Source organism: Hakea prostrata, chromosome 5, assembly GCF_041222555.1.
Source record: "Hakea prostrata isolate BN-2017 chromosome 5, UWA_Hpros_2, whole genome shotgun sequence".
NCBI classification, from domain to species: Eukaryota; Viridiplantae; Streptophyta; class Magnoliopsida; order Proteales; family Proteaceae; genus Hakea; species Hakea prostrata.
In genome coordinates, this window is record NC_142604.1 from 32,583,472 (window position 1) to 32,610,958 (window position 27,487).

The following is a 27,487-nucleotide window of genomic DNA, read 5'->3' on the forward strand; positions in this document are numbered from 1 at the left end:
TGTTCTATCTTCACCCATGAGGCGTGTTCTGTATCCAACCCTTGTGGCGTGCTCTGTTTTCGCCCTTGAGGCGTGTGGTATGTAAGCCCTTGTAGAGTGTTTATGTCTGTGTCGGTGTCCGCCTTTGTGGTGTGTCTCCGCAGGCGGTGGTGGTCGATATGTATATCATACCCACTATGTTTTTCTGATTCTGTGTTTGTCACAACCAATATTCTAAGGGTTTATTGGGCTTGACCCATCCCTTAGCTTTTGTTTGGTGTTTGTGTCTATATTTTCTTTCAAGTTTATGAATGACGTGTTGAACTTTTGACCAAAAAAAAGAAAGGGCTAGCATGTGCTGGCTATGGGGCCCTTAGGCCGACCGAATTTTGTCTGACTTTGTATTGGATCTTTGTATTGCCTTTTGTATCAAGTTTAACTGGCACAAAGAGTGGCTCAATTGGTTTTTCTCAGTATCAAGTGTATGATACAGTGGGCTGAGCCAAGATTTAATATTGGGAGGGTCCAAGTATTGATATTTCACACACAACCCAATGAATTTTGCACCCATTGTATTTACTTCAAAATTTTCTCCAATCGGAGCCCAAATACTGACATTTCACACATGGAAAGAGGGTCAGAGGGGAAATTTTAAAATTTTGGGAAGGGAATAGGGGAATCTTCAAAAAATTTATTTATTTTTTGGGGTGGGGGAGCGGTGCAAGTGCTGATATTTCAACACATGGGAAGAGGACTACAGGCAAATTTTCAAAAAATTGGAAAGCAAAAAAAAAAAAAAAAAAAAAAAAAAAAAAAAGGCAGGGGATGGGGCGTGATCTCTCTTTCTAGTGAGTCGTGACCATGTTTCTCACACCGTTGTACCAATGTCCAAGTTACGAAAATAGTAACAACATTGTTTTGGTAATTGCAGGCTTTTGGATTCCTTCATTAAGAGGATGGAATCGATGACTTATTTGATTAGTAATCATTCCGAGGTAGCTTGGGTTATTGACAAGGAGGTGTGATTGATGAATGTTACTTGTGTGCTGCATCTGACATGGTGGTGCGGTGCCCACTGTTGGATGCATGCCACATGACTTCTATTAAATTCAACCGCTCAATACATGGTTCAGTTTATTTTAATGAAAAACCAGTTTTGTTTCATGCCTTGAGTGACTCAGATTTAATGGAATTCACGTGACATACATCCAACTGAAAGCACCACAAGCCCCACCATGTAAGCATGATTCGTGATTTGATAGATTGGGTGTGGCAGGAACAAGGGGTGTACAAATTCAGGACTTCTTGCCCAAGTTTGATAGTCTGCCGGGCTTGTTGCCTGTGGGTATCCATCTTATTAACACTAGCATCTTACCAAAAGAAGCTCTTATTACCATTAGCACAGAACTTATCGGCTGTGGTTTTCTGTAACATCCCGTACCCCTTGCTGCTTTAGATTCTTCGAACTATGGTGTTCTTGGCTCAGTATCAAGGCAGTTAGGGCCTAGAGGTTCTATTGAAATCCAACTATCTTGTGTTTCTTTGTTATATTTAATGCATTTGTTTTTATCCTCCAAAAAGATACAATAAAATTTAGTTGATGGTTGCTACTCTATTGTATTCCATGAAATCAAGGATGGACTATGCGGTGTGCCAATGTAGTATGCTAGTCATGCTTTAAACTTAGCATGGTATGTTTCATGATTAGTCTTGCCACACGCCAAGTTTAAAATCTGCGCAAGTAAACTAAAGATCAACATCAGTTGATATCAGTAAAGTAGAATTACTGCTTAATCGTGCTAATCTACTTCTTCTTTTCTTTGGTACAAAGGACTTTATTAAGCCGAGGAATGGGAATATTAATATGCCTCAGCGAGAGTCAAATGCACGACCTCTTCACTAAGAGGTGTTCATTTCAACCACTATAACAGCTCTGCTTTGGCGCTAACCTACTTCTTCATACGCGAATTCAACAACTTAGTTGTTATACCTAAACTTGAGTCAAAAGCTCACATTCCTAACACAGTTGCCTCAGGGTTCGGCTGTGCTGAAAGGAATGGCTTTTCTTTAACAACGATGATTGTATATGCCCACAAAGTAATTTTCTGTTTCAGAGCGGTTTTGCTCCAGGAAGTTACCCTGACCAACAACCGATTTAATAAATCAGGTAAGCTTAAAGGGATTCAATCCACATCTGTGACAAACCTGCTAAAAGCACTCATTAGCTGTAGTGGGGCCTTTCCGTCTTGATAGCCTTGCATCTTTCTCCTCCATTGCGTGGGGATTCCTCGTTGAGGTAGACAAAGAAAAGTACAAATCGAAGGATGTGATTCCATTCCACAAACTTAACAGCAATTTCACTGATATTGCCATTGATACATAATTAATTTATAGTCACCAAAAGGAAAAGACAGTAATAGAAAGGCATAATGCCTACTTACAAGATACCAATGATCTCTTGAGATGGAGATGTTCCTCATAATTAATAGATTACAAAATGAATCAAACATTTCATTTCCAAATTACAGTTTCTCATCCTGATATTCCCTGATAAGGATAAGGAGACAGCCGCTGCCTCAAATTGTAATCCTCCTCTGAAGGGTTTGAGCATAAATAACCTTCAGGTGTTTGTGTTACTGTTGGCTTTGCTGTCTCTGTGGGAAATTGGGATTTTGGGATGCATTCTGCAGGGCTACAACACCAGGCTGCAGATTCTGAGAATTGCCAGGCATATTTCCAAACCCACTTTGAACACCATGCTGCTGCTGCTGCTGCTGCTGTTGCTGCTGCTGTTGCTGCTGCATCTGCATCATGTTACTTGGACTCCCCACCCCCATGTTAAACACTGCAATGTAAAGTAACAACTGCATTTAACCAGGGAAGTTTTACATCCATATCTCTACTCTGGATTCGAATGAATTCACTCGTTTTGATTAATCAGAGCTAGATAACCATCAAAATTATGAGCCAAGCAAACATATCCTGCTGTTGTTAGGGCAGGTAAAGCAGATGACCGATCTTTCTGCTTTTTTTCCTCTTTAGGCTTCTTTCCAAGTATCATGCAGAACTGCAGAACTGAATTCATATAGAAAATAGGAAAAAAATTTGAGAAAAATATATGGATCAGTAACACATACTTGGGTCACTTAGGATCTGGGATGCATGACTTCGCTGAGCATGACTGCCAGAAAGCCCAAACTGCTGCCAGTAATAAGATTGTTAGTACATAAATTGAGTTATAATAGAAAAGACCCAGTAGTAAATCTCAGAAACAAAACACCATACAATGTTTAAAATCAAACACCATATCACAAAGGTCATTTCAAGGTTTGACAGGACTAACCAGTCATTACTCCCATAGAGAATAGGGAAATTTTCAGCGACCCCCTGAGCTACCCTCTTAAATTAATGCCACCCCCTGGTTTATCCAATTTATCAATCAGACCCCCTATAATGTAAAATATATCAAAGACACCCCCTGCTGTTAAGAAATCTTAGTTAATTGCTGATATAAGCAAGTGAAATATTTCAAAATGACAAGAATAACCTTTAACAAAAAACCCAGTCGACTCTTTTTTCCTCTCTTGGCCGTATGTGACAACTTAACTCTCACAATCATAAATCCTCATAGTTTGGAAAATATTAATCATGAATAGGTTTTTTAAATTAGGATGTGGGGGTAATATTGGAAATAGATATGTAAAAACCAACTGAGACCAGCAGTGTTAGAAATAGGGGGTCTGTCTGACAAATTGAATAGCTCAGGGGGTGGCACTAATATTAGGGGGTAACTGGGGGTGTGCAGAAAATTTCTCTAGAAAATATAAAAGACGCACTAGTCAGATTATGCAAATGAAATTAAATTTTGTCCTGTCTCGATCATTTCCAGAAAAATAACCCTTCTTAGAGATTTGGACCAAAGCACTGACCAATTCATGTCCCAAAATAATGAATGGCTCAACATCCATGCAATATAAATCTACAATGTGATTCATGGTGGGAGATCTCGCGAGATCTCGCCAACGGCCACTTTTTGGCTTCTTTTTAGAGGCTTTAAAAAGCCCCTGTCTTGCTCGAGAGAGGCATATCTCGCCTCTCTCTTGCCTTTCAACATAGCAACATCATCAACTCGATTTTTGGCCGGAATTTGTTGGGGATTCAACATAGCAACATCATCAACTCATCTACAACAACAAATTCAAGCATATTTCAAGTGATTCAAGCCTATTTCAAGTGATCTTCAAGAAATGTAAGATTTTCTCCCAAATTTGAATTTTTTCAAATACAAGGTTCTACAATAATTGTATGAGTGTGGTATAAATATATGTTGATGATCAAGCTTTGATCTATACTTTCATGGAAAAAAAATTTAATTTTCTGTTATTAATTTTTATTTTGAATTTCCGTATTTAAAAATTATATTATCTAAAAAATTAAAATTAAAGATTATAAATAAATACTTATGATATGAATGTGATTATTATTTATGTTCAACTACATTTAAAGGGCTACAATCTCATGTATTGATATTTTGATTATCATGATTGCTGTATTTATTTTTATTTTTTTATTTAAATAATTAAATAAAATAATTATGAAAAATAATATTTTATTAAAAAATTATCTTTTTTTTTTTTTTTTTAAATGATGCTTATATTATGTAGTTTATTTTAAAAATACAAACATGTCTTATTGAGCATTGTATATATGTTATCTTAGAATAAAGTGTGTGTTTTGTTGTTTTATAAATTATTTTTACATAAAATAATTATAAAAAATAATATGTTATTAAAAATTTATCTGGTTTTTTTTTTAAATGATGCTCATATTATGTAGTTTATTTTAAAAATACAAAACATGTTTGTTTGAGCACTGTATATATGTTATCTTAGAATAAAGTGTGTGTTTTGTTGTTTTATAAATTGTTTTTACATGTTTTTATGTATCTAAAAGTTATTTTAATGATTATTTGGGAACATTCATTTATGTATTTCAGACTTTCAATGCTGTACATTTGAATCTTAAATGATAACTAGTGGGAGTGGCGGCACTGGTAGATTAAAGCAACATTTGGCTGGTGGTTATAAAGATGTTTCCAAGTGTCCTAAGGTTCCTTATGAAGTGCAAAAAGCAATTGCAGCAACTTTAAGGGGAGGGAAATAGAAAAAAGACAAGATGGCACAAAAGCAAAGGGAATTTGAGGATACAGTGCTATCTAGACCTATTCTTGATGTTGATGAGGAGTCAAGCAACGATGAAGAGAGGAGGAGGGTTATGGGTGTTGAGTCACGAGCCAAATGGAGATAGATGAAGGCTGCAATGGAAGCTAGCAGACAGTCCTTACATGCTGAGAGTGTGAGGCAATATGAACAAACAAGAGGAGTAGGTGGTTCGGGGCATCCATGCCACCTAGACATAGTTTTCATAGAAGTGAGAGGACTAAAAGGAGGAGGAAGACTGCACATTATGATGCCGCATTTGACCAAGACCCCTCCCTCTTCAGGCATTAAGACACCTATCAAAGAAGCATTCCATGTATGTTTGCTGGATGTAGAGAAGGTAGTCGGGAGGAGGAAGCTAGGTTGATGATCAATAAATTCATGCTCTAAACCAACATTGCAGCCAATGTAGCCAAAACACCATACTATCAGGGGATGATCAATACAATTGCTAGGGCAAGGGTAGGGGTTAAAGGCCCAACAGCTTGGGAAGTAATGAATAAATATTTACCAAAGGTGAAGCAGGAGGTGGAGGAATACATTGGTTCATTGACGAAAAGATGGACAACATATGGTGTTATTGTGATGGTTGATGGATGGACTAGTCCTACTGGACAGTCCATCATTAATTTCATGTTGAGCTGTAATGGAAAGACATCCTTCCTTAAGTCAGTGGATGCCTCAAATAAAATCAAAGATGCTTGACTACTGTACAAGCTTCTTAGGTAGTTGGTCCTTAAGGTAGGGCCAAACAATGTTGTCCAAATTGTCACAGATAACAGCGCTAAATTCATGAAAGCTGGTGAAATGTTGATGAAGAAGAAGAGCAGCAAGATCCACCTCTTTTGAACACCATGTGCAGCACAGTCGATTGATCTTATCTTAAAGGACTTGGGGAAGATGAAGTCAATCAATGCTGTGGTTGATAGGGCTAAAAGGATAATTTTATTTATAACCATGGTTATGTGCTGAAGATGATGAGGAACCACTGTAAGGGTGATCTAGTCAAGACTTGGATTGACTAGATTTGCCACAAACTATGTAGCTCTAAAAAGCTTCTAAAAGAAAGTGATGGGTCTATGACATGTTTGCAAGTGAGAAGTGGTTTAATTGGCGTGGATCTAGCCATCCTGATGCAGTAGTAGTTCAACAAACCATTGCTGATGATTCCTTTTGGAGGCAATTGAATAGGACATTGGGCATTTTAAAGCCTATTGTGTTTGTTCTAAGGATGGTGGATTCGGAGAAGAAGCCCACAATGCCCCACATATATGCTGCCCTCCAGCAAATCAAAGAGTGGGTTAGAGCTGTTGCATCTGTCTCCTTCAAATCCTACAAGAGGATCATCGATGATAGATGAGAGACGCACTTGATGCATCCTTTGCACTTGGCTGGTGAGTCACTTTGAAGTAATTCAGATTTTGTTGTATACTTCAATTTACATTGTTAATTTGTTAAGTTATAACTTATAACTTATAATTTATAAACAAGTAAACAACCAAATCACTAACCAAATGTTTTATTTCCACAATACAAGCTTACTACCTCAACCCAAAGTACCATTACAATAATGATCTGGGGCTTAATGTAAGGTTGATGAATGTGGTGCAAGACGTGGTGTAGAAGCTTGTGCCAAATCCCGTCATGCAGGGGACAATTAATGGAGAGGTGAGAACTTATTCAATTGTTTCTTCAACTTCTTGCATTAGTGCATATACAATAGTAAAAGTACAATAATTGAACAATTGGTGTACACATCAGGGAGTTTAGGGATTCCTCTGGGAGTTTTGGAAAGCCTTCTGCGGTTGCAACTAGGCAAAAAAATGATCCTGGCAAATAGTACATTACTATAAAGTCTATAACTCTATAAGTGATAACTGATAAATCCACCAACCTATAAGTTATATAAGTATTAAGATTTACTTGCCCAATGCATTCTTATATTTGGTTATGCAGCTAACTGGTGGGTTTTATATGGAACTAGTTCGGCAAATCTCAGGACATAGCAATTAAAATACTCTCACATACTTGCTCATCCTTTAGTTGTGAGAGGAATTGGAGCACCTTCTCGCTCATCTATAGTAAGGTACGGAACAGATTGGGGAGTAAAAGGCTTGAGGACTTAGTGTATGTGCATTACAACATGAGATTGAGTGAAGGCACATACAAGATGATATGGATGATGAAAATCGGGAACTGGTTCAGTTGACTGATATATTTCACGAGCCCCCGTAAAGGATGAGGAAGATGATATTATATATCAATAGGTTAGGGATCGAGGTGGCCCAATGTTGGATGGGCCAGAAGGGCAGCCATATCCTACCATTGCTGCTGCTATGGGCCTAAATGTTGTGGCTGACCACATGTCTTCTGAGGAGGGTCAGGCTGTTGTAGCAGCATCAGCAAGATCAGCTAAAACTTCTTATGGTTGTAAAATTTTGAAAACATTTAAGTTCTTTGATAGGTTGATGTTTAATGTATTTGATACTTGATAGTTGATAACTTGAATTACTTGATATCTCCACATTACATGTTGTCTAACCTTGCATTTTTCACAGCATTTCGGTTTTACACATAGGGTCATTTAGGAGACATATTTCTCACAAATCCAAGGTCACCAGTGTGTTCAAAAGGCCTTAAATAGGCTAAATACCAAGTTTCAGCCCAACCGGGGCCCTTCACCGAGATGGGTCACCGAGTTTACGCCAAAAAATTGGTATATCTTAACTGAGGTCTCAGCATTTCAGTCGAGATCTCGGTTTTTTTAAGTGGTGAGATCTCACTCGAGGGCGAGATCTCCCACCATGATTGGAGCAAAGGGGGTGACCGACCAAACATGATTTCTAGTTTTCAACCCACGTAGTAGTTGTTGGGGGTAGAGGGCAACTTTGGAGTCGCCCTCAAGGCAAAAAGTTTGGGTAAGTCAAAAAGTAGTTTATAGGAGTGAAATATATACACACACACACACACACACACACACAGAGAGAGAGAGAGAGAGAGAGAGAGAGAGAGAGAGAGAGAGGACAATTGTTTGGATTCTAGAAGAGGAATTGGGTGGTAGAGAGGCAAAGGAGAGGGATAAGAGGGAGAAGAGCTCATGGAGCTAGGCTCCTCAAATCATTGCTCACATTGTCTCCAAGAAAAACAGAAGGTAAAGTAATGAAATCTTATTATTACAAATGTGTTGAGCTCACCCTTAGATACCCTAGAGATTGCTCCATATACACCTCATGTAAGAAAGCATTTTTATCTCCAACATAATCCCAATTCAGAAATAAATAAATTTTAAATTAACTAAACTTAACTAAATGGGAGAGTGAAGCACCTAAAATTGACGAGGTTCAACTAGGACCACCTTCCCAAGATCTTAACTCAAAAGGTAAGGGTCCAGGGTTATAAGATTCTAGGAAATTTAAATGGGATACATAAAAGAATAGATTATAGTGGTTGGATGGTTTTGGAGAGACTTAAAAATGGGGTATATGGATGGATGGAGTAGTTTCTCCAGATATGAGATGAAAGTTATTGGAATAGGGTGAAACCTAGAGAAAACTTGGTAATGGTATATATAGATGATCCTTAAAGTTTAGGACAGTTCTAATGGTTAAACTGGTGTAGTCTAAATAGGAATTTTGGTTTTTGCCGGGATCACCAGAAATCAAGAAAGGCATAAGAACCACGGGTTGTTGATGGCATTTTGATGTATAATCTTTGATTAGAAGAAGGGGATGATAGGCATAGGCTACGGGGTGAATTTCTAATGGATAGTTTGGGCTGGACATAGGTTTTATTGGCTAGGGTTTCAGGAAAACAAAAATAGAGAGAACAGAAAAAAATTTAGGGATAGGGATTCTGAAGTTTAGAAGGGGCAGTCCTTGGCTCAATGGTTAGTGGACCACAAATAGCTTGAATGAAAAAATATATTATTGAGAGAATAAAAAATCACATAAGAAAGGGAACAAATTGGGGAAGGGATATGCTATATCATTGTATCTCACGACAGCAATAAAAAAAATTCAAATTTCAATTCATTGTTAAAGGTTATATTTGGAAAACAATAAAAAGAGGGGTCGAGTTAGTGCTGGGGTAGCTGTTATTTGAGTTCGCATAGAATTCCTTTTTCTTCTTTTATTCCTATCGTAATTCTTGATGGTTAGTCTATTAATTAACTGACTTCATCTTGGAAAACCTCATAACAAAAATGAGGCTCCAATCATCTCTTCTCTCTTGATTTCTCTGTATTCTCTTTTCTTCTACTCTTCAGATCTATCGCCTCTGTTTTTTTTCTTCTACTAATTAGATGGAATCAGAGCATCAGGACTATGGATTCTGCAAATATCCTGTGCTGAACTCTGTGTTTGCTTCCTCCTTTGCAATAATTTGATGGAGCTTTAGTGACTGGTTTGAGAGTCTACTGCAATCGTTGTTTAGAAAGTCTACTGAAACTGGCTTTCTTTCTGGAGCAGCAATTTTGCTGTTCTTTTCTGGTGTTGTTTCAGCCGATAGGATTGGAGACTGATTCTTGATCTGATGCAGCACAGAGTCAAGTCTCTGCAATTTTGGAAGTGAGCAGAACTCTTCTATCGGGTATGTGATGTTTCTGAATTTTTCATTGGAGACTCTTTCAAATCTTGGTTTTAAGAAGACTGATTTGATGAGAATCGGACCTAGCCTTTTCGGGTGTTATTTTGCAGTATGTGACCTAAAATAAAACCTGCAGTTGGAGACTGTTCTTGAAATCCTACACTGGTATTTTCTGTCTGGATTTATCACTTTCGGTTATTTAGAAATTAGGAAAATTTAAAATAACCAACATAGAAAGCAACTAAAATAGAAAGTACGAAAATTAGTAACAATCTGAAAATAGAAACTAAGTAGAAAGGAAACTTTGGTTCTCCAAAACTTGTGCACCAAGTTGGCTCTCCAAAATAGAAACTTGTGCACTAAGGTTGTTGCTTCAGAACTTGCACAAATCTCAACACTCCCCTCAAACTGGAGCATACAAATCAAAGACTCCATCTTGGAGAATAACAAGAACATATATTCATGGTTGTCAAGGCGGTTAGGCGAACAAAGCGGCATCTGAAACAGTTTTTACGGAGAGAACCAGGCACCGTTACTACTCTGATAACATGTAAATAATCCCAAAATCTATAACCAGTACCAGTAAAGAGAAGAAAGAAGAAGAAAGAGAGGTTGAGACTTGAGAGAACAATGGGAGAAAAGGTAAAGGTGATAAAATCTATGTTTAACTGTACCAGCCAATATATCATTTTATAACAAATCAAGGGAAAATATTAGAAGAATACAACTCATAACTCTTACCTAATTAAGCCTCAAGCTTAATAGGAGACTCTCACTTTGACTAGAACACTAATAACTTAACAACCTAAACCAATAAGCTAACCCCGATAAGAGCACTCCCCCTATCATGTTACGTCCATGGTATCCCCCTATCATGCTACATTGTATAAACTAGGAATCCATCATAGACATTTGCAGCAATAAGTGACTGCCATGGTCCAAGTCTCAAGGGTAACTCAAGTTTTGACCCTATGAAAATGGGAATTTTAGGTCGAAACATGGAAAACCTTGTGGAAACTTGGGATTTTTTCCTTCAAGTTTCAAAAGGTTTTAGGGAGTATTTTGGAGTGAGACTCTGCATATAAATAAGCTAATTAGAAAATAAAGTACACATTGGCACATGCATTTTGCAAATAAAAAAGCAATGACACATTCAAAGTACATTACATCAATGTAGAGTTTTCCAACATATACACTACAAATTTAAGTACATAACATTTAATATATAACTTCTAAGTTCAAAACTTCAAACACGAAGTAATTATATTAACCAAAGTGGTATAAGCCTGAGCATTATTGTATTTATCATCAGCAGAATGCCACCGATAATTGTCTTTTACTCCGACATGCCATCCAAGACCTCTTGGATGAAGGAAAATTTCAAATACTAAAAATATCTAAGATAATTACTTATAATTATTAGTAATTATTAAAGACATGAAAAATCAGAAAAAAAAAATCTCACACTTCCAAAATCAAATCCAACAACTTACGTGTAGATCTAGCTACTAGAGACAAGATATATTAAATTCAAAAGATTCCAACATCATTTGACCATGAAACAAAGAAAAAAATTTTAAAAAGGGGGAAAATTCTGGTTACCTTGCAAAATGCTTGAAAACCTTGAAATAGCCACCAAGAAGTGTCGAAATCACCAAAGGAGTGAATTAAAATGCTTAAAATTAGCTAAAATCACCTCAAAAGACTCGAAATAGAGGGGGGAGGGGGGAAGCAAGTTTCGACTGGGGGTTCCGCCTTTGCTTCGAATGAAACTCTACAAAATGCAAAGTTTTGTGCGAAAGAGATGATTTTAAGTCAAACAACCACTTGGTCGAACTGGTCAAACCGGGTTTCAACCCGGCTGTGGAAATTTGCGATGTTTTGGGTAGTTTCGACGAAACTTCATAGGTTTCGATCGAAACATGTGATTTCGTTTCAGTATATACAAGTTTCATTTTGAGCTTTTCAAAATGGAAAATTTCGCTCAAAATTTCACATGTTTCGAGGGAATTTTGTATTATGGTGACTGCACATCCCAAGAACACCCCCCCCCAAAAAAAAAAAAAAAAAAAAGAAAAAAGAAGCATGGTCTCTCAAAGCAAAGAACTGAGGCTGCCAAACACTGAACAAAACCCTCTAATACCATAAGGTACATCAAATAGGGAACACCAGTAGAAATATAAGAACAGAAAGCTAACCACAGTCCAAGAGAAGACCAGGTTAACGGTTCTGGTTAGAATACCATGAGATCCCAATTGTATTTATAGTGTAAAAGAGTACAAATAGAAGAGTATTATATACCCTACTTTGCAGCTCAAGATTTAAGACCATAAATAAACCAAAGAATCTCCTCTTACTATGGCATCTTAATAATAATATATTAAAATCCCAAGTAACTGTTTCCTAATAAAATCACAGAGGATATGAACTAACAAAGCTACCATTTACGTTATGAGCCTGAATAAGCATATGGAACACTGACCTGCACTCGAGGTAAATGTGATTGTGATGACATTGTAGCAGACATGTTTGAAATCTGAAATAGAATACAAAAAGAAGAAAAGAAAAGATTAAGGCACAACAATTCTGTCTGGTTCTGACAAATGCTTAAACACAGACCAAGTTACACAGACTAAGTTCTCAAAAACAAAAATCTCTAATGAATTTCCCTAGCATGGTGTAGTTCATTAGATCATGCGACACTATGTTTATCATTTGCAGCCTCCTTAAGAAACCAACACAAACTCTGGGTATCAACCCTTTGAAGCTACATACGCTGTATAACTGCCCAATATACTGTTCTAGGCCATGAAAATGGTGTTAAATGACAACAACAGCATCGCAACAAGAGAGTTTAACTAGGTGGGAAGGCCACATGGCTCTTCGTTCACCACTCAGCTCTATTTGACGGCATGCCAAGAAACAAGGCCAATGTAAGCATGTTTTGTTCATCACTTCTCCTAAGGTTATCTTAGGCCTGTCCCTAGTTTTTTGGCTGTCACAATCTGAATAAGGTTGGTCTTCCAGACTGCGCATCTGAAGGCCTCTATGCACATAACCAAGACACCTCAAATGGCTTTCTCTATGTTTATCATGGATTAGACCTACTCCAAACTCATGTTCAATATGGTCACTCCTTACTTTATCCTTCCCAGTTTTCTGACACATCCATCTGAACGACACAAAGTTTTACTTATATAATACTTTTTCACAGCCCAGTATTCTATATCATACATCATCTACAGAAATTTGAAATACAGTATTCTATATCACAGCCCAGATTCTTGGTCAGTTTTCAAGGGATATGCTGATTAACCAAAACTCTGGATGCACCCCTCCACTTCACCTATCCTATTATAATCCTTTAGGCAATATCGTTATCAATGTCACCCTCCTTGTGTTACAGTTGATTCCAGACATCTAAAGTGAACATTTTGAGAGATCTCCCTCTCACCAATATTTAATTCACAAACAATCTCAGAGTTGCTAAAGCAACACTGTATGTCTGATCTTCAGTCTTAGGTCTACTAGTCTTCGAACTTTTTGCCTCTAAGATTGATCTGCATAGTTCCAATTTGGATCTATCCTAGCAAAGTCTCATCAATCAAGACAATTCATATGCAACAATCACATATCATGGGGCCTTATGCCTCTAGTTAAGTCATCCATGATAAGCACAAAAACATACCAAGGGCTTAAGGCTGACTTTTGGTGCAACACAACTAAGATTGGGAATCCACTGTCCAGTCTCCCTGCTGTTCTAATGCTAGTCACCCCCTCAATATTCAAAATTTTTCATTATGTCCATGTATTTACAAGACATCCTTCTCTTCAAGAGTCTCCAGATTGGTTTGCAGAGCGTGTCTAAATCCTTATTTCCCCCTCTACATCTTTCCAAACAGATGCCTCCACGTAGGATCTTTAACGTAATCAAGGATGACTTAGCCCCATTTAACCTGCAATATGAGAGCATGAGATGTAGGACCAGGATTTAATATACTAGGGTCTGAACCAAATACTACTCAGAAGTACGATCAGCCTGGTTTAGAATTAAGCTCATAATAGTGGCTAAAAACTGCTGCAAGTTTCATTCCACACAAATAGTTGTATTGAGAGATATTGAGGTGGGAGTAAAATTAGAAAGTTAGTTGTTTATCTAGATATTTAAAGTGGAGCACAAGAAGGGAGGATTCAGCAATCAAACTTCACAGTCATCTGATTTGAATGAGAGGTCCAGCAGCAACTGTAAAGCAACAGTTTGATTAGAAAAATTCCCAGTTGATGATCTCAACAGCAGCAGCAGCGCTTCAACAACAGTAATGTCAGACAGAACAAGAAAAAAAGGAGGCAAGGATAGGTGGATTCAGCTCTCTACAGCAAGGCTCCTTCAGCCCTATGTGTTTAGATCTCACAGCAAGGCCTTGGCTGGTTGGTCCTTCTTATCACTCATGCAAGAGACGAGAATAAACTCAAAGCAAAGCTTCACTAATTATAATTCATTACTCGTCCGAGAACAACCTACTATATATTTAAAGGGTGATAATACTTGCTCTCTGAGTTCCATGGAATATAGAATCACCAATCGTAAAATAGAAACTATATCTTGTTTAGTTACTTAGCCAGTATTGCCAGAAATAACAAAAATAAAAGCTTTTTAATCTGCAATTAGATTTGGACGTAAAAGAAGGAAAAAAAAAATCTGCAATTAGAAGCTAAGACAAATCTTAAAATTATTAGGCTTTTTATAATCCACCCACATTTATGAATACTAAAATAAAAACCGACTTTTAGAAACTTAGGAAAGAGCTAAAATGGAACTTAATAGAATCAAATGAAGTCTTAAGTTTTCCAAAGCTGTAGATTCAAGTGGGTCCAATCAAATCTTCCAATAATATTCTCACTAAGACCCAAACAAGGGGTCATAACACTGTTCATGTTACTGTTTACTTGAACAGTATTTTGGCCTCTTGTCTAAGACTTGCTGGACTGGTTTGACTTGCCTCGGTTGGTCCAATGAAGCCAGTTTGATTCTGCCCAGGTTGTACATCAATCTTTCTAGCATAAAACCAAATTGCTTATCTAAAATAGAATTCACTTGTTTCATGTTTCTTAATCCAGCAAAATTTTAATTCAGTATACTTTTTTTTTTGGGTAGGATTTTAATTCAGTATACTATTTGTAGTGTTACTGCTAACAACAGAAAAAATATAAGAAGGAATGCTAGTCCCTGAAAATGTAGTAATTCAAAGACTTGTGATGTAGGAAGGGAAACTCTACAAAATCATACCTACTGAAAGAATGCTAGATCCAGCAAAAGTAGTCATTTGAAGACTTATGATATAGGATGCCTACCACCAAACAGTAAAATATGTACACCGGCATGCTCAATTTCCATCCTTATTAGAGGATGTAGACTAAACCTTTGGATGAACAAAATATTACCTAAGAAAATAACTGTGTAGGGTCTAAGGAAAAAGTATCGATCGAAATGGAAATTTTGACCTTCAAAAAGGTCGAAATTTCGACCGAAACTGGATACTTTTTATCTGACTCTTGAAAACTCAATTTCGAGCCTCAAATGCACTCAAATTGATTTGGATTCTTGCATACTACCTATTTCAAGCATAATAAACACTATAGAACTACAAGTTTACTAAAAAACCATTGAAAATGTAACATCCAACTTTCCAAGTATATACTACATATGAGAAGAAGCGACAATGTTTGGTTTTTACAAGTCTATTCTATTCAATGTCTCCCTCTTCCGTCTGCATCCCATACAAATGACAATATAAGTCCCATGATGTTCGCCCCATATAGTTTTGGACGTAGTCAGTAATTGCATCTCTGTACGTGGCCTCCTATTTTTAAATATTAAAAAATTAAAAAAAATTAAAATATATATATATATATATATATATATATATATATATATATATATATATATATATATAACTATATAAGCATTTTTTAATATATAAATAAATAATTTAAAAATATATAAAATACACACTATCTTAAAAATATCCACAATAGGCTCCAAAAATTGCATACATGCTTCCACTAATACTCTCCTATTTTTAAGTTTAAAACAGAAATTAATTATTTTTTAATATTTAAATATTTTTTTTAATTATTTAATTATATATTAAATACAGTAAAATTACATAATTAACAGAAAAAAAATTAATTTAACACCATAACAGCAATATGGTGTCTCAACTCTCACATACATTAATTTGAAGCTCATACATGTACTATATATATAAATTTTTAATAACAGAAAAATAAAAAAATAGTAGGAAGAATCAAAATATAATTTTGACACTACAAATTTATAGATCAACACTCTAAAGTAAACATACTTAAATTTGGAAGCAATCTAAGATGATTTAAGGCACAAACAAAACAAAAATAAAAAAATAAGGAAGTTGGTTACTCACCTTGCAAGATTTGAGAAAATGCACAAATGGAGGAGCAAATCTAGTATTTGAATGAAATTGAGTTATAGAAATTAGGTGAAAAAAGGGATGAAAGCAAGAGAAATAAAAAAAAAATTCAAAAGAGGGTCGAAATGTCTCTGGTGATAGGGGTCGAAACAGGTAAATTTAGCGATAGGGGTCGAAATGGCTCGAAATTGGACATTTTAAAGGCTACGAGTGTATCGTTTCGGCTCAATATGGTATGCCGAAATATTGTGTCGTATATCGGTCTATACAACATGATACAGGACACTTTTCATGCCTGTCCACTAATTTCGTTTCGTTTTCAAATTTTGCAGGCATTTCGAGTGATATTTCGACCATATAGCTCGAATTTTGTTCCATGGTAGGTTGTCTGGGGTCTTGAATTGCATATGTAAGTTACAGAATGAAACCAAAAGTGACGTAACCTCAATGAGATGAGGACCAATAAACTACGATCCCTTCATAATCAGCAATCTAATTAGGGTTACAAAACCCTGCTCCTAATGAATTCAAGGCTGTTTACGGCTTTTGGGTCTCTTGGATGGGTGTACAGGGCCTGAGATTAGGGTTATAGGTCTAGGGCTTGAAACAAAAGTCTGAATCTTACTGTTCTCAACTCCAGATTAAGGTTTTTAAGGTTTTGGGGATTTAGGGTTTCAAGGTTATAGCGTTTTTAGAAGGTGATAGGGCTGAGACAGAGGTCGAGTGTTGATGAGAGTGGAGAGCTTGTGGATCTATGAAGGGGAATTCTGGCGGACTGTTTGAGAGATATGGAAATTAGGGTTTTGCGGAAAGAAAAGGTAGAGCCCAATGGGAGGGGAAATAGGAAAACAACAGTATAAGACGAGAGAAGATGAATGAGATGATCTGAATGGTTACCAAATATGGACAGGTGGTGATGTCAACCAAGGAGGGAAGGATCACTTTTACAGGTTCATTGATAAATAGTAGACCCAATTAGGGTTTTAAGAGCCTATGGCTAACGGAAAATAGGGTTTACAGCTTGGGGCTAGGGTTTCTGGGGTTTAGGTTCAGCTAGGGTTAAGGGTAATTGACTTGTAGATTCAGTCAATAAGGTCTAACAAGTCTGGGGTTTCAAACTAAATCTGTCTTTCTTAATTTTTCTGCAACTTCTATTTTAGGTCTAGGGTTTGGGTTGCACATGAAGTGTAGTTGAATTCTGGGGTTTTTCTTACAGTGGGGGGATGCAAATTGCCATAACTGAAGGCTACAGGGCTAGGGTTGAGGTTATTCCTAGTGTGAACTAGGGGTTAGAGATAGGGGACAGCAGGGTTTTTAAGTTTTTAGGTTGAGAAGAATCCAGAAGAATGCAGCAGGGATGAGAGAAGGGGAGGGCTGGGGGAGGCCTGGGTTGGTAATTTGGGTGGGGATTTATGCTTACTTTCTGGAACTTGAAGGAGTGAAGAACAGAGGCTGCTACTACTAGAATGCTTGAAATTTGATAATAATAAGTCACAACGGGGCTGCCGCAGGGTTTCCGAAATTCCTCCTTTCGGAAACCCTACCTCAAGGTCTTCAACACATTTGAACCCTCCTTCGCTATATTTCTCATAATTTTATTCAATAATAAAATCTGGTTTGTTTCATTCCCTGGCTTTGAATTTATAGCCAAACAAAAACGGAACTCAGACTAAACTCAATATGTAGTGAATCCACCTTGAAATAAACCTACTCTTTAAAAGACTCCTACTCTAACTTGGACTCCTACTCAAACTAGACTTAGCCTCTACTAGGGGACTCCTGGTGGTTCACTTCAGGTGAAGGCAGACTAACAATTCTGCCAAAGGAGAATTTGATGTAACCCAGGAATAGATGGCCAGTGATAGGAACTTTTCTAAGAATCAGCAGGCAATTTAGGGTTTAAAACCCTGCTGTTCTAGGTCAAAACATAGCGGACAGCAACTAGTTTAAGCTAATTATGACCTGCAGCTAAAGGGGATTTGGGTTCCAAACCTTGGCGCAATGAATAGGAAAGCCTAGGGTTTAAGAAAAGAGGTTTAAGGTTTGGCAAGGCTAGGTTTGGGTCCCAAATTTTGATGAAACAACTTTGCTTTAGCAGAAAAGCAGAATATTTAAGTGCAGAATTGTCCCTCAAAGTTAGGGTTCTTAAAATTAGGGTTTTGTATTTTCTAGGGTAAGGGTTAGGGTTAAGGTTTAAGGTTAGGGTTGAGTGCAGGGCAGAGCTAGAAGAAGGGTGATTCTAGGATAGGATGGGGTAGGGATGAAGGATTATGAATGATAACCAAAACTAAGGTTTAAAGGATTTAGGAATTTCTAGGTTCCTAGTCTGCCGCAAGTAAAAAAGAAGAAGAGAGAATGGGTTGAGGAATGGAGGAGAAGTGAGGGAAAGGTCTAGGGAAGGGAGGGTGACTACCATGGGGTTCTAGAGGGACAGGAAAGGGCTTGCAAAGGGATGCAGGCTGGTAATGGAGCGAAATTAGGGTTTGGAAATAGGCGATGCTGCCACAAGCTGGAGGGAGAAAGGGGGAGGGTTGTGCAAGGGTTAGGATAGTGGGAAGGGATGGGAAGGGGGCTGGGATTGTGCTTGATTAAGGAAGCTTGAGGTGGACAATTGTTTGGACTTTGGACTTGATGATCTCTAAGGCTGCTGCAGGGAGGAACTAAGCCGGAAAATTGCAGAATTTAATCAAACTTCAAATCGTGCGGATCCTTCTTGGACCCCACGACACTGTCTCGAAACTCATTCTTCCATTAATTTTATCCAATCTGATTTGTTGCAACTAAGTGAGTTTATTTATAGCCTTACTAATATTTCCTACTTGGACTCAACTAAGGGATCCTATTTGGACTAGAATTCCCCTTTATAATTGGAATCAAGTTCAAAACAAAACTAGACAAAGGAATCCTGCTTTGAAGAGTTCCTAAACAAATAAAACTTGCAAAAGTAACCTTCCTATTCTAGCAAGGAATCCAATTGAGAATAGAATTCCAACTAGGATTCTTAAACACACCGACTCTAATCAATAACTAAATTAAAAACAAAAAGTAGATCCTGGCTCTACCCAATAATTCAATTCATAAACAAAATGTAGATCCCAACTCCTAAAATTATTCTGGATTTTTCAGAACCATTTTGGTCTTTAAAGGGGGTGGAGAAATGACCGTTTTGCCCCCTATGTGTTCGGCCATCCTATAGGGCCAGCACTCTGATTTGGGCCCAAACTATGCATTGCCCTATAGTTGCCAATCCTGGATACATCAGAATTCCTTCAGTCTAAAACCCTGGATGGTTGACACTTTGATCTTAGCTGCGCAACAAAACTCACAATCATTGTATTATCAAATCTGGCTTTTCTCACAAGCATAGGCTGTCAATTTATAGCCTATAAGAATGACTCTTGACAGTACGTAACATTAAAATAGAAATCAAATAGGACTTCTACTTATCTCAAAATAGACAGACTCAAATAATAATTTAAGAACATAATTGAGCTCCTAATGATGATTATGCCCAGCTGGGCTCAAGTAGGACTGTGAAAATGACCAAACTACCCCAGGTATTGACGGATATACTTATGCTGCTGGACAGTAGGCCTAGGACTTCTTTTGGGCCTTGGGACTCTTCTTAGGGTGGGTTTTGTTACCTACATCAGGAAGGCTGTGGAAATTACCCGATATCAGACCCTTCAGTAGTGGGGCCTCATGTTGTTGGGGCACTCTCATTTTTAGTGAGACTAGAAGGGAAGGCTGTGGAAATTTGGCCATATCAGACCCTGCAGCGGTGGGAGTCTCATGTATTGGGGCACTCACATTTTAAATGAGGCTAGAAAGGGAAGTTCAAGAAATAAGGGTTCAAGGGTGGGTAAGGATTAAGAAACGAATTGCAGCTATGAGAGAACTAATTTCTTTCTAAAACCATAAAGTGTATATGGATGGCAGTTTCTTAAGACAAAGAAAATGGGGTTCTTTTAGGAGAAGGAACAAGGAACACAGGTTTAACAGGTGGATGGGCAGTCATCTATCTAATTTAAAAGTAATGACAAGTGCATGAGTGTTTATCTTCAGCATGAAAGATTCAATGGGCACTTGGTTTCCTGGAATGGCTGGATGTGCATGCTTTGAGCAACATGTGAGGAAATAAAAAGACAACTTAACATATAGGGAATAACAACCACCAAAGAATCCATGTTCACAAAAACAAATCATAAATCTGGGCTTCAAGCTCCATTTCTTACTTTAAACATTAAAACACAGCCAGTTAGCATTGACTAGAATCAACTCCTTCCCACATCATGGCGAAAATTGAAATTATTTAATTCTAATCGCAACTCAAACGAAGACAAGTAACATCGATAATCCAGATAAAATTACTCCATTAAAAGCCAAAATGTAACCTCAAGGCTAGAACAAATTCACTCTCACCCATTTCCAGTTATTAAAAAACCAAGGCCCATGATGACTGCTATCCAACTAAAATAGAACAAATTTCATTCTCAACCATTTGTAATTAATTAAAATTCTAATCCAAATATTGAAAATTAAATAGCAATCAAATAAAAGACAATTGTTCTCAAGGCGATGCCTAGGCATCCAAGCTCCTTGGTGGCGTTAGGCTCCTTGAACTTTGTTTTTTGGGCCCCCTCCAGTGCTGTGGCCACCTTGCCAACATGATAAATATGTAACAGACTAATGAATATTTTGCAGTCTACTTTTCCAACCCCTTACAAACCAATTAAGTACGTTAACCCAACAAATACAAGAAAAAACCCTCATGGACACCACCAATGTATATGTCAAGAAAAAATAAATAACTAAAAAGAAGTAGCTCTCCTGCCTAAGGCGAAAACTACATTACTTTATTCTTTTGACTCCTTGACACTCGGATTTTAATTAGTCAATAACAATACGAAAAAAGTAAATGTCAAGATGGAAGAGGAAAAGTCGACAAATATCTTACCATTTGAGAATTGGGTGACGTCTGTGCAGTATTGAACAAAGTACTGTTTCCAGTGCCTGTAAATTGGCTCAAATGAGTCCTCAGATTTCCTTGATTGAGTTGGCTTTGTCCAATTCCATGCTGAACATGCCCAGACTGCAGTTGCCTATTCTGGAACTGCTGGTGCGCTAACGGCTGGGAAAATTGCATCTGATGCTGTCCATGAACCTGTGAAAAGAATAATATTACTTTGATTTACAAAAATAATGGAGGCAAAGTACTGTGCGAACAAGTATCTACTCCCACAGTATTTTAAATCTTGTTCCAGATAGGCCATTTTAAGACAGACCAACATTTTTGAGATAACAAAATTTAGCAGAAACATCATATTTTGTTATTAGTTTTTCTTGGCCGTTTGGGGGTATAAAGTGCCAAATTTTAGACAAAAAGTGGATTTGTTAGAACCACAATTTCAAAACAAGGTGAACTATATTAGTTCTTTCACTGACATAGCATCTGATTTCAACCTGACCAAGATTTCTTAAGGATTTTCAACCATGTCTACTCCTATCCATTATTCCATTTAGGATTCAACTACAAACATCTTCATCACAGATGAACTGCTAATGTTAACAGAAGTTTCCTTTTGCATTGCTAATGAAAGAGGAAATGAGTGTATGACAACAAAATGATGACACCATTGGCACAAACAGCCATTTTAATGCAGATCAGCATCAAGCAGGATGAAAGAGCTATTCAATCGATGTTGTAAATTCCAAGTATAAAAGGTAGAATTGTCTGTAGGATATTATTGAGTAATATCCCACATCAGGAGTTTCTATTCTTATAGTATTCTTTTACTAATATAAATAAGGATTAATTGTGTCTCCTCGACGCAAGTCAAACGTTCTCAGACCTTTCAACATGTTATCAGAGCCAATATCACACTTCTGAGGATAATCTTGGAGGGGAAAAGAAGAAGAAAAAAACGTAGTTTTTCGTCCCTTTTTCCCGTGGTAACACCACGATGCACCGCTGCCGGCCCTCCAAGCTTTTGCCACCCTTCTCATCACTGCCAAACCACCGCTGGCAGTCCTAGATCTCCGCTTCACCTCCCTCTCGCGAACCTGCTCAAAATGGGGTGGCTGAACACAAGAATTGGCATCTCCTTGAGGTTTCACAGTCTGTAATGTTCTCTATCATGTCCCACTACTTTTTTTTTTTTTTTTTTTTTGGGGGGGGGGGGGGGGGGGATGCAATACCTGTGGCAGCTTACCTTATTACTAGGATATCGTCCTGTGTATGCAGCAATACTACACCCTTCATCGTCTTTTGCATTCTACATCCTTCATCATTCCTCCTAAAGTTTTTGGGTGTGTTGCCTTTGCCAGAAATCATCCTTTGGATGCTGTGGTGTATTTTTCTTAGATATTGTGCCACCCAAAAAGGGTATAAGTGTTATCATCCACCTGTTAGGGAATAGACCCATCTACCATGTTTTGATCATAAAAATCACATATACATATGAGCTAACCATAACTTGTGTGATTAAAGATATGCTCAAAGACAAGCAACCAAATAGAGAGAGTAATCCAAAGACTAAAAAGTGAAGATCTCATGGACTCAAGGAGTGGAAGGCCAAGGGTTGGACTTTCCCACATGCAAGCATATGTCCAAGACTTAAGTGAAGACCTTTAAAGTCCATGTATTCAATTATAGAGAGTGGCACATGTAAATTAATGGAAAATTGAAGTTAGGCATATTAGAAAACCAACCACATGGGCAAATGGGCATATTAAGTCAGTCCCTAGGGGTATAAAAGGAATTACCCAAATGTCCCTAAAAAACCATAAAAATGCAAAGGACTTCGTGATGGCTGATCAATTGGCTATTAAACCATACCGACTGGTTGCATTCCAGTGAGCTAACAGTACATACCATCTGAGCTCCAGATCTACTGATTGAGCACCAACCTGAAAAGGTCGATGGAACAAATCAATTTGAAACTGACCTGATAAGCCAACTATACTATAATGGCTAGTTCCAAACGGCTAGAAGGAATAGGTCAAACTAGAGATGCCCAAGACAAACCCACTACTCAAAAATACAACCATTTTATATCCGTTGGAACTCAATTTTGACCAAGCTTTTGGCTATAAATAGCTTTTTGACACAAATCCCTAGGTACAAAAAGGCCATCATTGCCCTGCATTGAATATAGCCATTTAGCCTCCCCTATACCCAAATCCCTTTGGTGATCCAATCCTTCCTGTGAAAGAAGGTTGAATTCTGGAGCTTAAGGTCGAGTTTGGCCTGTTAAAGTCTTCTAATTCACTTGCATTCATCCATTTAAAGGGAAGCACCATCTCTTAAAGTTTAGTACGTGCATGAATTTTTGTTTTATATACATTCAATTGTAATTGGGTACTCTTACCTTGAAGCAAGGATTCTTTAGGGTACTCTTACTTGGAACCTAGGATTCTATAGGGTGCTCTTACCCAGAATCAAGGATTGTACAGAAGGTGACGTGTTCCCAGTCACCATACTAAAAGTGAACACACTAGTGAATTCCTTTTAGAGTTGCTAGAGCCTAGAAGAGAGTGGATGTAGATTCAAATGAATTGAACCACTATAAATCCTTAAGTCTAGTCTACTTGTTATATTTCCGCACTTCAATTTCTAATTGTTAATTATTTGCAAGGACAAGTGCGATTCACTAGTTTCAACTTATTCATTCCCCCTCCAGGTTGCTTTCACCACTTTCATCGTATAGAAGGTGACGTGTTCCCAACCACCATACTGAAAGTGAACACACTAGTGAATTCTTTTTAGAGTTGCTAGAGCCTAGAAGAGAGTGGATGTAGGTTCAAAATTTGAATTGAACCACTATAAATCCTTAAGTCTTGTCTTGTGTTATTTCAGCACTTCAATTTCTAATTGTTAATTATTTGCAAGGACAAGCGCAAGTCACTAGTTTCAACTTATTCATCCCCCCCCCCTCCAAGTTGACTTTCACCACCTTCACGAAGAATGTTTGCCACCATGAATGTGGCCTTCCAAGAAAATGTTCCCTATTTTTTACCTCAGGGGGAGTCTCTCATTTCAACTAAAAAAATGAAAATTATTGCTGATGATGCCCATATGAAAGATGGGGTGATTGGACAGGAACAATGGTCAACGGTTCAGGAAATTGGTATGCAAGGGGAGCAGCCTACTAGGCAATCTCCCTTAAAGGTTTACTGTACCAGGAAAAAGACAGCACGGGTGGAAGTGCCTCCAACAAACATCCCTAGCCAACCGCAAGCACCAACTCCAGGTCCTATAAATATTAATCAAGGTGAGTCTACTCTTGTTCCTGTTTACAACCCCTCATTAGACTTACCAGTTGCATTGTGAAAGCAACAAAGAGCATGCACTAAGCACCCTATCTCTAATGTTGTTACATAACATTCATTGTCACCTACTCTCCATTCCTTTATTTCCTCCTTGTCCTCTGTTTGTATTCCTAAGACCTAGCAGGAAGAACTAGCTCTATCTTTTTGGAAAGAAGCAATGAACAAAGAGATGAAGGCCCCCAAAAAAAATGTGGGACCTGGATACTTAACCTACAAGAGGACTGTCAATTGCAAGTGGGTGGTTGCAGTAAAGCACAAGGCTGACGGTACCGTGAAGGGTGGATATGTATAAAACTAGATTGATGGCCAAGCAGTTCGCTTAGACCTATGGCATGGACTATCAAGAAACCTTCACACCATTAGCTAAGATGAATGTAGTATGAGCTATGCACTCATGTGTAGCAAATTAGGGATGGGATCTTCAACAACTTGATGTTAAGAATGCTTCCTTAATAGATAAATTCAAGAGGTGTACATGGATGTCCCACCAGGATCCACTACTACAAAAACTCATGGGAAGGTATGCGTTGTAAACAATCTACATGGGCAGCACAGGGCCTAAGATTACTTCCCCAAGCCCTATGGCCCTGGTCACACCAACAGTATTTTGGTAATTTTAGCTAATTTTCGTGGAGTCCAAGTTAGGGGGTCATTGGGTCCAGCATGTTAGTGGGACCATAGATTTACTGTTATTGAAGAGCCCTTATTAGGGGTCGGATTCCTAGTTTGTGAAAGAGTCTATTAGGGTTGTTCTTCCCTGCAAAGAACCATCATCTACTCTTACAATTAAAATTGGAACTCTCAAGAAGTAAGTTATGAAGGTTCCTTGTGTGAGTTAAAAGTAGCAAGAGTCTTGATTAGAATTGGTTTGCAAGTTAGAATCCTAGCTTGTTTTCCTTTTTGAATAAGTCCTCTTATGTTTTCCTTCATGTAGGCTATAAATAAGCCTCTCTGGGTTGTAACAAAGCAGACTTGATTAATGAATAAAATTCTGAAATTGAAGGAAGAGTAGAGTTGTGGGAACCCAAGGGGAATCCCACAGCTGAGTGTGATAAGCTTCTGCAGTTTCTTCATTAACATACTCTCCTCCAAGCTTGCAGCAGCACCAACCTTCAAGTAATCCAGCAACTACAAGTTCCCATTCAAGCAAATCAACCCCCTCCCCCTTCCCCCACCCACTTCCCACCTCCCTAAGCCCCACACAGCCTTCCCCTTTTCCCCTTCTGTCCTATGGTAGCAGCAGCACCTTCCCCTCTGAAACCCTAGATCCCCTACCCATTCAATCCTTCCTTTCCCCTATAGGATCACACCTTCTCTTACACCGTTACACCTCATTCCTACTTTTAGTTACATCATTAAGCCTTCATCCATTAGGTCTGAGAATTTTCAGCAATTCATATTCTACCTCTAGAAACCCTAAACCCTAGTTTCACCAAAACACCTATTGCTCCATAATCCTTTAAACAAACTCCAAACCCTTTTACTTGACCCAAAAAAGGAAAACTTTAAACGCTTCTCGGATTATCTTCTCCTATAACTTTTCTTCTTTCCCACCAAACCCTAACCCTAGCTGGCACCTCAATAGTCCCAATCCAACTTTTAAAATCCTAAGTTGGAATTAATTCTGAAATTACAAAGTAAGAACAGAATTATTTCTAATCTAGCCGAAAAACAGAATCCTTCTAAATAACCATAGAGTCCTTCAAACCCTGACTTACCTAATGCCTAACCTCAATTTCAGACATTATGCAAGCCAGAGTTAAGCATAATTCCACGGCATAGCATTCAGATGAGCAACCCATTACAAAAAAGAATGGACATAAGCAAGTTAAAAGCGTATATATGGAGATAACCATTACAAAATAAGAAATAAGCGCACTGAATAGAAACCACAAATAAATCCATAAGGTGATGAATAACATCTGAGAAACAGTTCACCGTTACAGGTTGGAGGATCTAGAGAAGAAAAGGATAACCCTAACAAAGTTATTGGAAATTATTGAACCGACAAAATTAAAATATTTGAAACCAAACTGCAAACTAAAGCAAATAAAATGAAAGGGGTAATCTCATATTACCGTTTGGAATTTTTGCTGAGCTTGCCCCTGCAAATCATGCAGCTGTGGGAGCTGGGTCTGTCACAAATATACAATAGAAAATATCAAAAAACATTCAGAAACTTGTTTCTGAAATTTTAAGCAGAAGCACATCCTAAGGGAATTATGTCAGGAAGCCATTTCCAAGTGGACGTAGGAGAAAAATTACAAAAAACAAAGCTGACTAACACTATTCAGAAGAGAATACTGGTAAATTTTGATGTTTGCAATTAGCAGGCATGAAAAAAGTCTAAGTAGGAACCACATAATAACAAACACAAAGCCAGTAGAGCATGCATCTAATAAAATTTTCCAAGTGACAATTGAGTAGCATCACACCAATTAAGTGACAGCATTGGCACCCTGGATTGATCACATAAAATGTGTAAGCAGAGCCTGTATGCAACTGCAACTTTCAATAACTGTTCCAATATTTTATTTAAAATTTATTTTGCATTACATGGCAACATGAATATTCAAAAGCTTCCTCTGTAATATTGAGATCCTATTGTTAAAGTATCATTACACATTCTGAACTCAAATTAAATGAAACTTTTCAGAAAATTCCAAACAAGGTCATTTCTGTCCAAACATTGACACATTACATCATATTTTTCAAACTGTCGGTTATGGCTAATGAGTTCTTTTTATACATTTCATCGCAACCATCAAAAGAATTATATGACAGAGAGTGAGAATGTCTTATGTTCCACAGATCCAAGTGATCTAGATTAAAGAAAACAAGGATTGAAGGGATTAAGCAAAACATTTTTTTTAGTGTGTGTGTGTGTGTTAAACATAATACAGTTCAGATCCAAAACACCTTGAT

At 37.6% G+C, this 27,487-nt stretch overlaps 1 protein-coding gene across 5 annotated transcripts in view; it reads right to left on the reverse strand.

Moving 5' to 3' along the window:
- Positions 1-1,414: 1,414 nt before the first annotated feature.
- Positions 1,415-27,487, reverse strand: part of MED8 (mediator subunit 8) — a 91,684-nt gene continuing 65,611 nt past the window's right edge. Inside the window, exons 9-13 of one of the 5 annotated variants that reach the window (XM_089155946.1) lie at positions 26,641-26,697; positions 21,189-21,395; positions 12,265-12,318; positions 3,117-3,180; positions 1,415-2,824 (exon numbers count right to left, since the gene is read on the reverse strand). In XM_089155946.1, coding sequence (XP_089012072.1) covers positions 2,613-2,824; positions 3,117-3,180; positions 12,265-12,318; positions 21,189-21,395; positions 26,641-26,697 — 594 coding nt within the window. In that variant the 3' untranslated portion in view covers positions 1,415-2,612. Of the gene's footprint in view, positions 2,825-3,116; positions 3,181-12,264; positions 12,319-12,376; positions 13,739-21,188; positions 21,396-26,640; positions 26,698-27,487 lie in introns of those variants that run through there. The other 4 variants (XM_089155947.1, XM_089155945.1, XM_089155948.1 and 1 more) reach the window with 4 other exon arrangements.